Source organism: Choloepus didactylus, chromosome 5 (genome assembly GCF_015220235.1).
Source record: "Choloepus didactylus isolate mChoDid1 chromosome 5, mChoDid1.pri, whole genome shotgun sequence".
Lineage (NCBI taxonomy): Eukaryota > Metazoa > Chordata > Mammalia > Pilosa > Megalonychidae > Choloepus > Choloepus didactylus.
In genome coordinates, this window is record NC_051311.1 from 166608586 (window position 1) to 166622990 (window position 14405).

Genomic DNA, 14405 nt, shown 5'->3' on the forward strand with positions numbered 1-14405 from the left:
AAAATCCTCTGCTTTTATTTTGGAGTTTTTCGTGTTGTTTTTTTTCTATGCCTGTCTCCTCTCTGCTGGGCTGGCTGCTCTCAGAGTCTCTGGTGTCTGGCCTCAGTCTATCTATGGTTGGAGTTTGAATCAGTAGAATGAGTTTCCGGTAAGAGCAGCCACTGCAATTCTCCCTTCTCCTTCCTGGAGCTGACAGCCCCTCCTCCCCCGGGACTGAGCCTGGCAGGGAGGGGCGCGGGTCCCCTGGCCGCAAAAACTTACAGATTTCGCTGATCTCAGCAGTTCCACGTTTTCATGAGTGTTGTATGAAGTATGCCCAAAGACAGATTGCTCTGTGGTGTCCAGTCCACGCAGTTCCTGGCTTTTTACCTACTTTCCTGGAGGAGTAACTAAAACATACAGCTCACCAGTCTGCCATCTTGCCCCCTACCTCTGCTCTTCTCCTTTTTGACAAATTCTTTTGAGGTACAGAGGCTTTTAATTTTGAGGAGTTCTCATTTATCTATTTTTTCTTTCATTGCTTATGCTTTGGGTGTAAGGTCTAGGAAACGAATTCATAATACAAGGTCTTCAAGATGTTTCCCTGCATTATCTTCTAGGAATTTTATGGCATTGTCTCTTGTTGAGTTCTTTGATCCACTTTGAGTTAATTTCTGTGTAGAGTGTGAGGTAGAGGTCCTCTTTCACTCTTTTGGATATGGATATCCAGTTCTCCCAACCCCTTTTATGGCCTTAGGACTGTAAATTTATAACCAAATAATCCCCCTTCATAAAAGCCAATCTATTTCTGGTGTTTTGCATAAGGGCAGCTTTAACAAACTGGAACAATCTTGCATCTTTTCTAACAGGTCTTATGAGGACCCAGCGTCAAGTTTGGTCAAAGAAATCTTGGTAATGCAAAATGTACTGGCCAGATGTGTTCTTCACTGCCTCTCTCCTGTGTGACCTCCAGCACTCACTGTTTGTCTTCATGTCCCTGCCAATCCCCATATGATAATTCAACCGTCACTCCCACAGGAAACAAGGAAGGGGAACACACTATGTAAACCACAGCTGCTCAGCTCAGGCATTAGCACCATGTGTGGCTGGGGTTGGGTGATGGTTAAGTGAGATGCCCTGCCATCTGTCTCACGTTCCCACATCAGCAAAGGTCCTGCTCAGGAGCCGAGAGCTGCTGTGCACTTGGCACACCCTGCACATCTCCACAGCCTGTGCCAAGGTGGAGGTGGGCGTGGGGGGTGGGGTGGGGTTCAGGAGCCCCTTGGTGGGCAGGGTGGGGAGCAGGTGGGGGCATGGGGAGCACTTGGGGTCACAGGTCTTTTCTGTTCACAGAACCGTACTGCCCAAGTACGCGTGGGCAAGGGGGACAAGCCGGTGACCTACAAGGAGGCCCATGCACCGCACTACATCACCCACCGTAAGAGCTGGCTGTCACTGCACACAGGTGAGGTGACAGTGACAAGCCAGAGAGATAGCAGCACACCCACCTCAGGGGGCACAGGAAAAGGAGCCCTCACTTTTGCTCAAAGTGTTTAAGGATGGTTTAAAAACAAAAACAAAAAATGACCCATGACTGTCAAGCAAATAGACAATGAACATGTGTACAAGATTTTACTTTAACAGTAATTAATGGGGGAATGAGATATCTAATAAAACTGGTTCAAAGGAGAAATAAAAAAGCTGAGACATATACATCAGGAATATTGAAATGAATTTGAAGATTAATGCATAATTGGCTTTTTCCACCTGGGAGGTGGGGGTCAACTGAACAGAAATGTTTTGCTGTCCCACTTTTACAAGTGTCCCATGCATCTGCATCTCCAGACTGTGCCATGAAATGATGTGTATAAGAACCTATAGGAATATAAGGCACTCCTCTGCCTCTGGTTTGCGTGGATCCTTGTCTTTCATTTCACAGTTGGTCACCACTGGGAAGAATCCTACTAGAGGTGGGGCAAGATGGCAGATTGGTGAGCTGTATGTTTTAGTTGCTTCTCCAGGAAAGTAGGTAGAAAGCCAGGAACTGTGTGGACTGGACACCACAGAGCAATTTGACTTTGGGCATACTTCATACAACACTCATGAACATGTCGAAGAGCTGAGATAAGCAAAATCTGTGAGTTTTTCCAGCCAGGGGACCCATGCCCCTCCCTGTTAGGCTCAGTCCTGTGGGAGGAGGGGCCATCAGCCCTGGGAAGGAGAAGGGAGAACTGCAGTGGCAGCTCTTATCGGAAACTCATCCAACTGATCCAAACTCCAACAATAGATAGACTGAGATCAGACACCAGAGAATCTGAGAGCAGCCAGCCCACCAGAGAGGAGATAGGCATAGCAAAAAACAGCAAGAAAAACTCCAAAATAAAAGCAGAGGATTCTTGGAGTTCTGGTGAACATAGAAAGGGGAAGGGCAGAGCTCAGGCCCTGAGGCTCATATGCAAATCCTGAAGAAAAACTGATCTCTCTGCCCCTTGGATCTTTCCTTAATGGCCCTAATTGCATTGTCTCTTAGCATTTCAATAACCCATTAAATCAAACAGACAGAAGACCAATAAGGAAATTGAAAACCTAAACAATCTGATAAATGAATTAGATTTAGCAGACATATATACAATATTACATCCCAAATCACCAGGATACACATACTTCTCTAGTGCTCATGGAACTTTCTCCAGAATAGAACATATGCTGGGACATAAAACAAGGCTCAATAAATTTAAAAAGATTGAAATTATTCAAAGCACATTCTCTGACCACAATGAAATACAATTAGAGGTCAATAACCATCAGAGACTTAGAAAATTCACAAATACCTGGAGGTTAAACAACACACTCCTAAACAATCAGTGGGGTAAAGAAGAAATAGCAAGAGAAATTGCTAATATATAGAGATGAATGAAAATGAGAACACAGCATACCAAAACCTATGGGATGCAGCAAAAGCAGTACTGAGGGGGAAATTTATAGCACTAAATGCATATATTAAAAAGGAAGAAAGAGCCAAAATCAAAGACCTAACTGATCAGCTGAAGAAGCTAGAAAATGAACAGCAAACCAATCCTAAACCAAGTAGAAGAAAAGAAATAACAAGGATTAAAGCAGAAATAAATGACATAGAGAACAAAAAAACAGTAGAGAGGATCAATATCATCAAAAGTTGGTTCTTTGAGAAGATCAACAAGATTGACAAGCCCCTAGCTAGACTGACAAAATCAAAAAGGGAGAAGACCCATATAAACAAAACAATGAATGAAAAAGGTGACATAACTGCAGATCCTGAAGAAATTAAAAAAATTATAAGAGGATACTATGAACAACTGTATGGCAACAAACTGGATAATGTAGAGGAAATGGACAATTTCCTGGAAACATATGAACAACCTAGATTGACCAGAGAAGAAATAGAAGACCTCAACCAACCCATCACAAGCAAAGAGATCCAATCAGTCATCAAAAATCTTCCCACAAATAAATGCCCAGGCCAGATGGCTTCACAGGGGAATTCTACCAAATTTTCCAGAAAGAACTGACACCAATCTTACTCAAATTGTTTCAAAACACTGAAGAAAATGGAACACTACCTAACTTGTTTTATGAAGCTAACATCAATCTAATACCAAAACCATGCAAAGATGCTACAAAAGAGGAAAACTACTGGCCAATCTCCATAATGAATATAGATGCAAAAATCCTCAACAAAATACTTGCAAATCGAATCCAAAGACACATTAAAAAAATCATACAGCATGACCAAGTGGGGTTCATTCCAGGCATGCAAGGATGGTTCAACATAAGAAAATCAATCAATGTATTACAACACATTAACAATTGGAAAGGGAAAAATCAAATGATCATCTCAAAAGATGCTGAAAAAGCATTTGACAAAATCCAACATCCCTTTTTTATAAAAACATTTCAAAAGGTAGGAATTGAAGGAAACTTCCTAAATATGATAAAGAGCATATATGAAAAACCCACAGCAAGCATAGTACTCAATGGTGAGAGACTGAAAGCCTTCCCTCTAAGATCAGGAACAAGACAAGGATGCCCGCTGTCACCACTGTTATTCAACATTGTGCTGGAAGTGCTAGCCAGGGCAATCTGGCAAGACAAAGAAATAAAAGGCATCCAAATTGGAAAAGAAGAAGTAAAAGTGTCATTGTTTGCAGATGATATGATCTTATATCTGGAAAACTCTGAGAAATCAATGATACAGCTACTAGAGCTAATAAACAAATTTAGCAAAGTAGCGGGATACAAGATTAATGCACAGAAGTCAGTAAGGTTTCTGTATGTTAGAAATGAACAAAGTGAAGAGACACTCAAGAAAAAGATACCATTTTCAATAGCAACTAAAAAAATCAAGTACCTAGGAATAAACTTAACCAAAGATGTAAAAGACCTATACAAAGAAAACTACATAACTCTACTAAAAGAAATAGAAGGGGACCTTAAAAGATGGAAAAATATTCCATGTTCATGGATAGGAAGGCTAAATGTCATTAAGATGTCAGTTCTACCCAAACTCATCTACAGATTCAGTGCAATCCCAATCAAAATTCCAACAACCTACTTTGCAGACTTGGAAAAGCTAGTTATCAAATTTATTTGGAAAGGGAAGATGCCTTGAATTGCTACAGACACTGTAAAAAAGAAAAACGAAGTGGGAGGACTTACACTCCCTGACTTTGAAGCTTATTATAAAGCCACAGTTGTCAAAACAGCATGGCACTGGCACAAAGATAGACATATAGATCAATGGAGTCTAATTGAGAATTCGGAGATAGACCCCCAGATCTATGGCCGACTGATCTTTGATAAGTCCCCCAAAGTCATTGAATAGGTCATAATGGTTTTTTCAACAAATGGGGCTGGGAGAGTTGGATATCCATATCCAAAAGAATGAAAGAGGACACCTACCTCACACCCTACACAAAAATTAACTCAAAATTGACCAAAGATCTCAATATAAAAGAAAGTACCATAAAACCCCTAGAAGATAAGGTAGGAAAACATCTTCAAGACCTTGTATTAGGTGGACACTTCCTAGACTTAAAACCCAAAGCACAAGCAACAAAAGAAAAAATAGATAAATGGGAACTCCTCAAGCTTAGAAGTTTCTGTACCTCAAAGGAATTTCTCAAAAAGGTAAAGAGGCAGCCAACAGAATGGGAAAAAATTTTTGGAAACCATGTATCTGACAAAAGACTGATTTCTTGCATATATAAAGAAATCCTACAACTCAATGACAAGAGTACAGACAGCCCAAGTATAAAATGGGCAAAAGATATGAAAGACAGTTCTCTGAAGAGGAAATACAAATGGCCAAGAAACACATGAAAAAATGTTCAGCTTCACTAGCTGTTAGAGAGATGCAAATTAAGACCTCAATGAGATACCATCTCACACCGATTAGAATGGCTGCCATTAAACAAACAGGAAACTACAAATGCTGGAGGGGATGTGGAGAAATTGGAACTCTTATTCATTGTTGGTGGGACTGTATAATGGTTCAGCCACTCTGGAAGTCAGTCTGGCAGTTCCTTAGAAAACTAGGTATAGAATTACCGTTCGATCCAGCGATTGCACTTCTCGGTATATACCCGGAAGATCAGAAAGCAGTGACACGAACAGATATCTGCACGTCAATGTTCATAGCAGCATTATTCACAATTGCCAAGAGATGGAAACAACCCAAATGTCCTTCAACAGATGAGTGGATAAATAAAATGTGGTATATACGCAGGATGGAATGCTACATGGCAGTAAGAAGGAACAATCTCGTGAAACATATGACAACATAGATGAACCTTGAAAACATAATGCTGAGCGAAATAAGCCAGGCACAAAAAGAGAAATGTTATATGCTACCACTAATGTGAACTTTGAAAAATGTAAAACAAATGGTTTATAATGTAGAATGTAGGGGAACTAGCAATGGAGAGCAATTAAGGAAGGGGGAACAATAATCCAAGAAGAACAGATAAGCTATCATGGGTAAATTTAATGTTCTGGGAATGCCCAGGAATGACTATGGTCTGTTAATTTCTGATGGGTATAGTAGGAACAAGTTCACAGAAATGTTGCTATATTAGGTAACTTTCTTGGGGTAGAGTAGGAACATGTTGGAAGTAAATTAGTTATCTTAGGTTAGTTGTCTTTTTCTTACTCTCTTGTTATGGTCTCTTTGAAATGTTCTTTTATTGTATTTTTAAAAATTTTTTTTAATTTTTTTATTTTTCATACTGTTGATTTAAAAAAAAATTAAAAAAACAAGGAAAAAAATATGTAGAGCCCCCTTGAGGAGCCAGTGAAGAATGCAGGGGTATTGGCCTACCCCACCTCGATGGTTGCTAACATGACCACAGACATAGGTGACTGCTGGTTTGATGGGTTGAGCCCTGTACCACAGGATTTACCCTTGGGAAGACTGTTGCTGCAAAGAAGAGGGTAGGCCTCCCTATAATTGTGCCTAAGAGCCTCCTCCCAAATGCCTCTTTGTTGCTCAGATGTGGCCCTCTCTCCCTCTACCTAAGCCAACTTGGCAGGTGAAATCACTGCCCTCTTCCCTAAGTGAGATCAGACACCCAAGGGAGTGAATCTCCCTGGCAACGTGGAATATGACTCCCGGGGAGGAATATAGACCCGGCTTCTTGGGATGGAGAACATTTTCTTGACCAAAAGGGGGATGTGAAAGGAAATGAAATAAGCTTCAGTGGCAGAGAGATTCCAAAAGGAGCCGAGAGGTCACTCTGGTAGGCACTCTTACGCACAATTTAGACAACCCTTTTTAGGTTCTAAAGAATTGGGGTAGCTGGTGGTAGATACCTGAAACCATCAAACTACAACCCAGAACCCATGAAGCTCAGAGACAATTGTGTAAAAATGTAGCTTATGAGGGGTGACAATGGGATTGGGAAAGTCATAAGGACCACACTCCCCTTTGTCTAGTTTATGGATGCATGAGTAGAAAAATAGGGGAAGGAAACAAACAGACAAAGGTACCCAGTGTTCTTTTTTACTTTAATTGCTCTTTTTCACTTTAATTATTATTCTTGTTATTTTTGTGTGTGTGCTAATGAAGGTGTCAGGGATTGATTTAGGTGATGAAAGTACAACTATGTAATGGTACTGTGAACAATTGAATGTATGATTTGTTTTGTATGACTGCATGGTATGTAAATATATCTCAATAAAATGAAGATTTAAAAAATAAATAAAAATAAATAAAATAAAAAAATAAAAAAAGAACCTATAGGACAATCACTGCCCTCCCCCCGCTTTTGCATCAATCTCTAGCCTGCAAAGAACTGAAGTATGTTGGAAAGAAGTGAAGTAGAACATGGGGAAATGCATCCCCTCCGTGTACTGAGGCCTTGTTTTTGAAGCTGCTGTAGAATAATGGCCCTCTCTGCTGTCCTGCCTCGCAGTGTGTCTCTACTATTCCCATGGAACTGTGGAGGGCTTCCCAGGGTTACCTGAATTTCAGCTTTGGCTCTACTTCATTGAGTACCTTGAGCCAATCACGATGTGGACACTTTACCCAAAATTTTTTTATTCTCTCCACATGGCAAGATCCATTTTTTGTGATTATAATCAGTGTTAATTTTTTAAAAATCAAAACAATATGAACAGATATGAAGAAGACCAAGAATCTTTCTTACAATTCTACCCCAGAAAGAACTGTTAACACTTGGTTGCATTTTATTTCCAAATGTACCATTTTTCAGAAATACTTTAGTATATACCCATCCATTCATTCAACAGTTACCTTCCCTGTGGCAGGCTCTCTTCTAAGTGCTTGGGATTCATTAATGGGCAAAACATGCCAAGATCCTTGTTTTTTGGCACTGATAAACTAGTGAAGGGGACACAATTAAGCCACTTAAAGACTCCAAGGAGTTGAAGGAGGTAGACATGCAGGTAAATGGGCACAGAGCATTTCAGAAAGTTGCCCCCATGAAAGCCTGTGTGTGGTGCTGCAGGAGGGAGAGGGTGGGGGGAAGCAGGGATTCCTGACTTTCAACCTGACACTGACCCTGACCCTCACCTTGAACCTAACCCTGACAATCTCTCACCCTCACCCTCATCCTGACCCTGACTGGACCTTCACACTGATCCTGAACTTGACAGTGACCCTGGCTCACTAACCCTGATGGTGGTGTTGGCTTTTACCCTGACCCCAACCTTGATTCATCCTGACCATGATTCTCACTCTGACACTGAACCTGAACCTCAGCCTCACTCTCACTGTGGCACTAATCCTGTCCCTGACTGTGTCCCACAGCCTGTCCCTCACCCTCAACCTCAGTGTAGCTATGACCATCACCCTCAGTCTCACTCAGACTTTCCATGATCATGTCTCTGACCCTTACCCTGAACACAACCCATGCTTGACCCTGAATCTGACCTTACCCTGTCTGACCCTCAGCCTCACTCTGACTTTCTCCATCACACTTACCCTCACCCTCCCCTGCACCCTGACGCTCCCTGGTCCCTCTCCTGGACACTGGACTTTACTCTGAACCTGACACCTACCTGGATCCTGTCTTTGATCCTGAATCTGACCCTTGCCCTAAGACCCTGACTCTGAACTTCATCGTAATATTACCATGAGCCTTATGGAGATACTGGTCTGGAAACTTAACCTGACCCTGGCTTCATCCTAACCAACACTGATGCTCACCTTGATTTTGGCCAGGACCCCTCACCCAGACCCCCTGGATGACCTTCATCCTGAAACTGAGTGTCATGTAAATCTGACCCTGACTGTTCAACCAGACTTACACCTAGACTCTGATCCCAACCTTGACACTGAGGTTCAACCCTCATGAATAGCATGTCCTTGAGCTTCTCCCTGACACCCTTAGCCAGGCCCTGTCCATCACACTGATCTGACCCTGGGCTTGACCCTGAACCTGACCATCACCCTGACCCTGATTTGGACCATTCTGACAATGCTTCTGACCTCAATCTGACATTTTCCCTCACCTTGTTTCTGATTCTCAACTAACACCAACCTGAACTTGTTCTCACCCTCACCCTCATCTTAAACTTGAACTTGACCTCATTCTGACATTAATGCTAAGCCCCAGCCTGAACTTGATCCCTTACCTTGGTCCTTTATTGTCACCTTCATTTTGAGCCTATCCCTCACCATATCCCTCAGGTTTTTTTAAAAAACTTTTTATTGCAGTAACTGATGTAGAGCACAAAATTCCTCCTTTTCCACAACATTCAAGTGTACAATTTCAGTAGTAGTAATTTATATTCACAGGATTGTGCTACCATCTCTGACACATGTTAACCCTCCTTTCTTATCACCTCAAACAGAAACTATTAATGTTTTAAGCTATCAATCTCTTACCACTCTGCCCCCTCCCATGCCCCTCTAACTTATAAACTACCATCTGTTTCTGTGCATTTTGCTTCTAGGTATTTCATATACCTGAGATCATATAATATTTGTCTTTTTGTGTCTGGCTTATTTCATTTACCACAATGTTGTGTGATATATATAGCATCTCCTACCTAACCAAGTATTGACCTCACTGTGACTTCCTTAGATATCCCTTCCTGGAACACACTGGAAGCATGCTGAGCTTTGGCTGCTATAACCTTGAGCACCACCCACCCCTAGTGAATATTCTTTTCAGAAAAGAGCACATAACAAAATATTTTCCCAATTCTTGCATGCAAGCCCCTGGCACTCAGGCACCGTTTTTCCTGTTGTATATATATAGTTATATATAACCTGTGGAGAGGTTGCCGTATGTGCAGAGTGAACTTCTTGCTTTCTCGCTGTCCATTGCAAGGTGACTGCAGCTCTGTATGGGAGGTACTAGGGGAATTTATCAGTTCCCCTAATAAATGTTATTGGACTGATCATTCTGGTATTTAGTGCCTCTTTCTTTGGAATATCAGTAGCACTGTTTGGGGCAGTCCCATCTGGGTCTTCCCCTAATTCTTCTTTTGGGGTGAGTCCTGCTGCTGGTTCAGTGGGACACAAAAGGTGTGGTCAGCAGGATTCTGGAGACATGAGCTGGGGAAAGAGGAAGTGGCGGAGAATTTCAGGTTGGCTGCAGGGGTCTATGTGGGGCTCTGTCACATGTCTTGTAGATGTCTGTGTCTGGGAGAATGGTGATGCTCTAAAAGCTCCAGCAGGTCTTGCCTCCCTGCCTAAAGGGCTAAAGTTGCATTCCACTGGCCAAGAGGGGAAGTGGCTGGTGACTGGGGTAGTGTGGCCCCTGTTGTGGGCAGAAAGAGTGGCTGCCAAAGCATGGTTACCCTTGAGGCCAGAGTATATAAACTAGAGGAAAAAGTGCGTTGGAGCAAAATATGAGGTCAACTGCAACTTTACTGGGAACTGATATGGCTGAACACATTAACCTGCTGGTGTGCAAAAAAGTGTGGGAAAAGGCTCTGTAAAGTAAAACTTCATAGTAAAGGCTCCCAGTTGGGATGCAAAGATGTGAAATCATTTAGCAAGATTGAATCTGAGGAGTTCAAGGAAATCACCTCAGAGAATGGGGAAGGGAAGTGTGTGCATGCACATCCCCTTACACAGAAAAGGTAAAACAGACTAGATCAGCAGGAGCTCAAGGGCCCCCTCTGTTCAGTGAATCAAATATATTCTACCTGGAACTAAACCCATATGGAGCTGAATGATAGCACAAGCTCTTTCTACCAAAATCCTAAGACAGGCGGTGTGGCTAGTAAGGTTTTAGGATAGTGCAGCTGATGGGCTTGTCTTGTGAGGCTGAGTGATGCTGAAAAGCTAAGTAATGCCACCACCCACCATCCATCAGACAGTGCTGACATGGGATGAGGTGGTGCTGGGCAGTCACACCTTTATTGACCAGCTCATTAATGTCTGCCAAGAGGCATGACTGTCAGAGGGGGAAACATCTGGAGTCGCCACCATCCCTGGAATTCTTTTGGAGGAGCACAAGCCCACTTTTTCTGGGACCCTTGATATCTCTACTTTTTCAGCAGGTATGAGGAATAATTAATAAAATGAACACTGCTCAGTTGGAAGGGAAACTTCCCCCCGCTGTTCAAGCCCTCTTGCTGGTATCCCTGTGTATGATGTAGAACAAGCCCTTGCTGGGATAGGGGAGGTACTTCTATCAGGGAATTGGCTGACACTGGGACTCTCACAGAACCCATTATGGACTCCAGCAGTGTTTGGTGAACTGTCCTTAACCTGGCAAATGCCTTTCTCACAAACCCACTCCTGCAGGAGGCCCAGGATCAATTCACTTTCCAGTGACAAGGACCATGGTTTACCTTCAGGGTACTGCTGCAGAGAGACTGAGAGGCTTAAAGGTAAAGAGTTCCTGTTGGGACAATGGAAATGTTTTGTTGATGGATGGTGGTGCTGGTAGCACAACATTGTGAATGTAATTAACAACACTGAATAATATATTTGAATGTAGTTAAAAGGGGAAATTTTATATTATGCATATGTTACTAGGATAAAATTTTTGTAAAATATCCATTGAACTGCATAACACAGTCAATCCTAAGGTAAGCAATGGACAATTATAGTAGAATTATAAAAAACTGTGCTTTTTATCAATTATAACAAATATTCCACACCAATGCAAGGTGTTAATAATAGGGTGACATAGGGGGATCTTGTATTTTATGCATGATTGTTCTGTAAATTCACAATTTCTCTAATAAAAAATTTTTAAAAATAAGAATAAATGGTAAATCATTTGTGTTCAGAGTGTATCCCCTGTATTTTTCAATGAGGGACTGGAAAAGTATTTTTACTTCCATTGATTTCTCTAGAATCCACTCCATTGCAGGGGAACTTCTCTTCAAATAATAAAAATATTACACCTTTTCCTAAAGCTTCCTGGGAAGCTTGTAAACTTTTCATATTGTTCACTTGGAATGGATTCTGGTAAGGAATGGGGGACTTAACAAGTGGTTCATAGAATTTTATTTAGATCCTGCCATGTTTTAAGCAACCTATCTGCAGATGGACACAGCAAATTGATCCATGAGAATGCCAGTCAAATTATGAATACTTTCCTTTTTCTTTTTATTAGAGAAGTTGTAGGTTTAGAGAAAAACCATGCATAAAATGCAGAATTCCCATATTCACTCTATTTTAACATCTTGCATTAATGTGGTAGATTTGCTATAAATTCATGGAAGAACATTTTTATAATTGTACTCTTAATTATAGTCCATCATTTCAATAAAGTTCACTGTGTTGTATAGTCTTATGTATTTTTTAAAATTTTTATTCTAATACCATGTTCAACCTAAAATTTCCACCTTTTACTACATTCAAATATAAAATTCAGTGCTGTCAATTATGTTCAAAATGCTGTGCTATCACAAACACCATCTGTTACCAAAATTTGATGATCACAGAAACTCTGCACAATTTAAGAATTAATTCCTCATTCCTATCGCCACCCTATTTGCTAGTAAACTATATCCTTTATTCTGACTCTATCAGTTTGCTTATTCTAATTATTTTGTATCAGTGGATCATATGACATTTGTTCTTTTGTTTCTGGCTTATTTCACTCAACATGGTATCTTCAAGGTTCATTCATGTTGTTGCACGTATCAGTCTCCATTCCACATAATATTCTATTGTATGTGTATACCATATTCTATTAATGCATTTCTAGGAATTTGTCCATTTCATCTAGGTTATCTGATTTGTTGGTTGTTCATTATATCCTCTTATAGTCCTTTTAGTTTCTGTTGGCTCAGTAGTGTCAGACCCCAGAAAAAAGAGTCTAACATATAGAAGGAATGTCTGATCCAGGGGCCCTGCTGCTTATCTCATAAATACCAGGTGTGCCATAAACTAAGGGTTGAAGGCTGTTTTAGAAATCCCAGTCACAGTGGCACCTAGACTCCAGGGGGCAGACAAGGCAAGATAAGATATGCCCATAAAGATGAATGACCACAAACAAGCCAAAAGGCCTGCTTCCTCCACATAGATAATATAATTCACATCAAGGAAGAGTGGTGTGTTAGAACCCTAGTAACCAGTCAGCAGAAACTGATAAGCACTCACCCAATCGAGGCCCAGAACACACTCAGCAGGACCCTCCCCCCCAACACCCAGCGTAGGTTTTTCCTTTAAAAAATGCTGCTCTCAGATAGAGGGCTGGAGCCATTTTTCTTTTCTTTCTTTTCTGATGGCTCCCACCTGCTTTCTTCTGCTTTCTTCCTCTAATAAACCTTAAACTCTCTACTTAAACCATGACTCACTGCATTTGTGTGGATTCTTGAATGGCTCTGAACCTAACATTTGGTGCTGAAGACCCGGGATGGAGGTTTGACTGAGGTTTAAGTTTCCTGGCCCCTCAGGACAATGGGGCAGCCTCCCAGTCAACTCCATTCCCTGAACTACACAGCCATTCAGGTTTCCATGCATTCAGTGGCTTGAGTCCATCAACTCAGACCACCTTGATGTGATGCCGGCTCACCCTCATGGCTCTCAAACATCTACAACTAATTCGGCCCTAGGTAGGTAAGTGATGTCTTTCTGCCCAGATCCCCCCTTGGGAGTTTTGTTCAGTGTCCAGTGGACATCCAGCCCACCTGAGGGTGGTGCCTTGGCTCGCTTTAATGCCTGGCTTCATAAGCCTAGGAAAACCTGAGTGCTCAGTCAAAACTCTCCATCACTCTGTGAGTGTCCTTCCCCGTTGCAGCAGTCAAAGTAACCCAGGGGATGCCTTGGGCGAAAGACTGCATGCATTTCCTGACCCCCAATGGCAAACTGGGGATGCCTGCTTGTTGTTGTGACCGGGTTGTATCGGTCTGGGCCATTAGTCTCACTTGAGCAATGTTTTGGGTGGTCTCTGTAAGCCTCTAAAGGAGCAGAGAACCATGGGTCCCCCCACGGGTGATCTCCATAAGCCTCTGATGAGCATGGCCCCAATTCATGTCAGCCTCTTCCAGGGAAATTGTAAGCCTCTAAAGGAGCTGGAAACCATGAATATCTCTCATGGGTGATCTCCATAAGCCTCTGATGAGCAAAAGTTCCCTAACAAATCACAAGCCTGTCAAATTTCTTAGATAATCATAGGTAATATACAGTCACTTTTCAATAGCTCCAAAACTGAATTTCCTCCTAACTCTACCACTTCAGATGTTTGAGCTTCAATTAAAAGGGGAAGTAGAACCAATACAATTTGGCTGCAGTATCCTTCAGAACAACAAAAACATTGGCCAGAAAATGGCACTTTTAATTGGCAAATTCTTGCTGAACTTAATAATTTTATTCGGCACAACAACAAGTGGTCTGTAGCTTTTAATCTTAAGCTTTCTAAACTGTTTGGTCCCGGCTATTCTTGAGCCACTCTGTCATCTCCTACCAAATCCTCCTCCTTCACAAAAAATCCTTCTAAGTCTTCCGCTTTCCT

At 41.7% G+C, this 14405-nt stretch overlaps 1 protein-coding gene across 1 annotated transcript in view; it reads left to right on the forward strand.

Moving 5' to 3' along the window:
- Positions 1-1111: 1111 nt before the first annotated feature.
- The window catches only part of LOC119535511 (28S ribosomal protein S24, mitochondrial-like), a gene marked incomplete at its 3' end in the record, with an annotated part of 81417 nt that continues 68123 nt past the window's right edge, over positions 1112-14405 (forward strand). Inside the window, exons 1-2 of the mRNA XM_037837825.1 lie at positions 1112-1225; positions 1333-1444. Of these exons, the coding sequence (XP_037693753.1) occupies positions 1112-1225; positions 1333-1444 (226 nt within the window). The remainder of the gene's footprint in view (positions 1226-1332; positions 1445-14405) is intronic.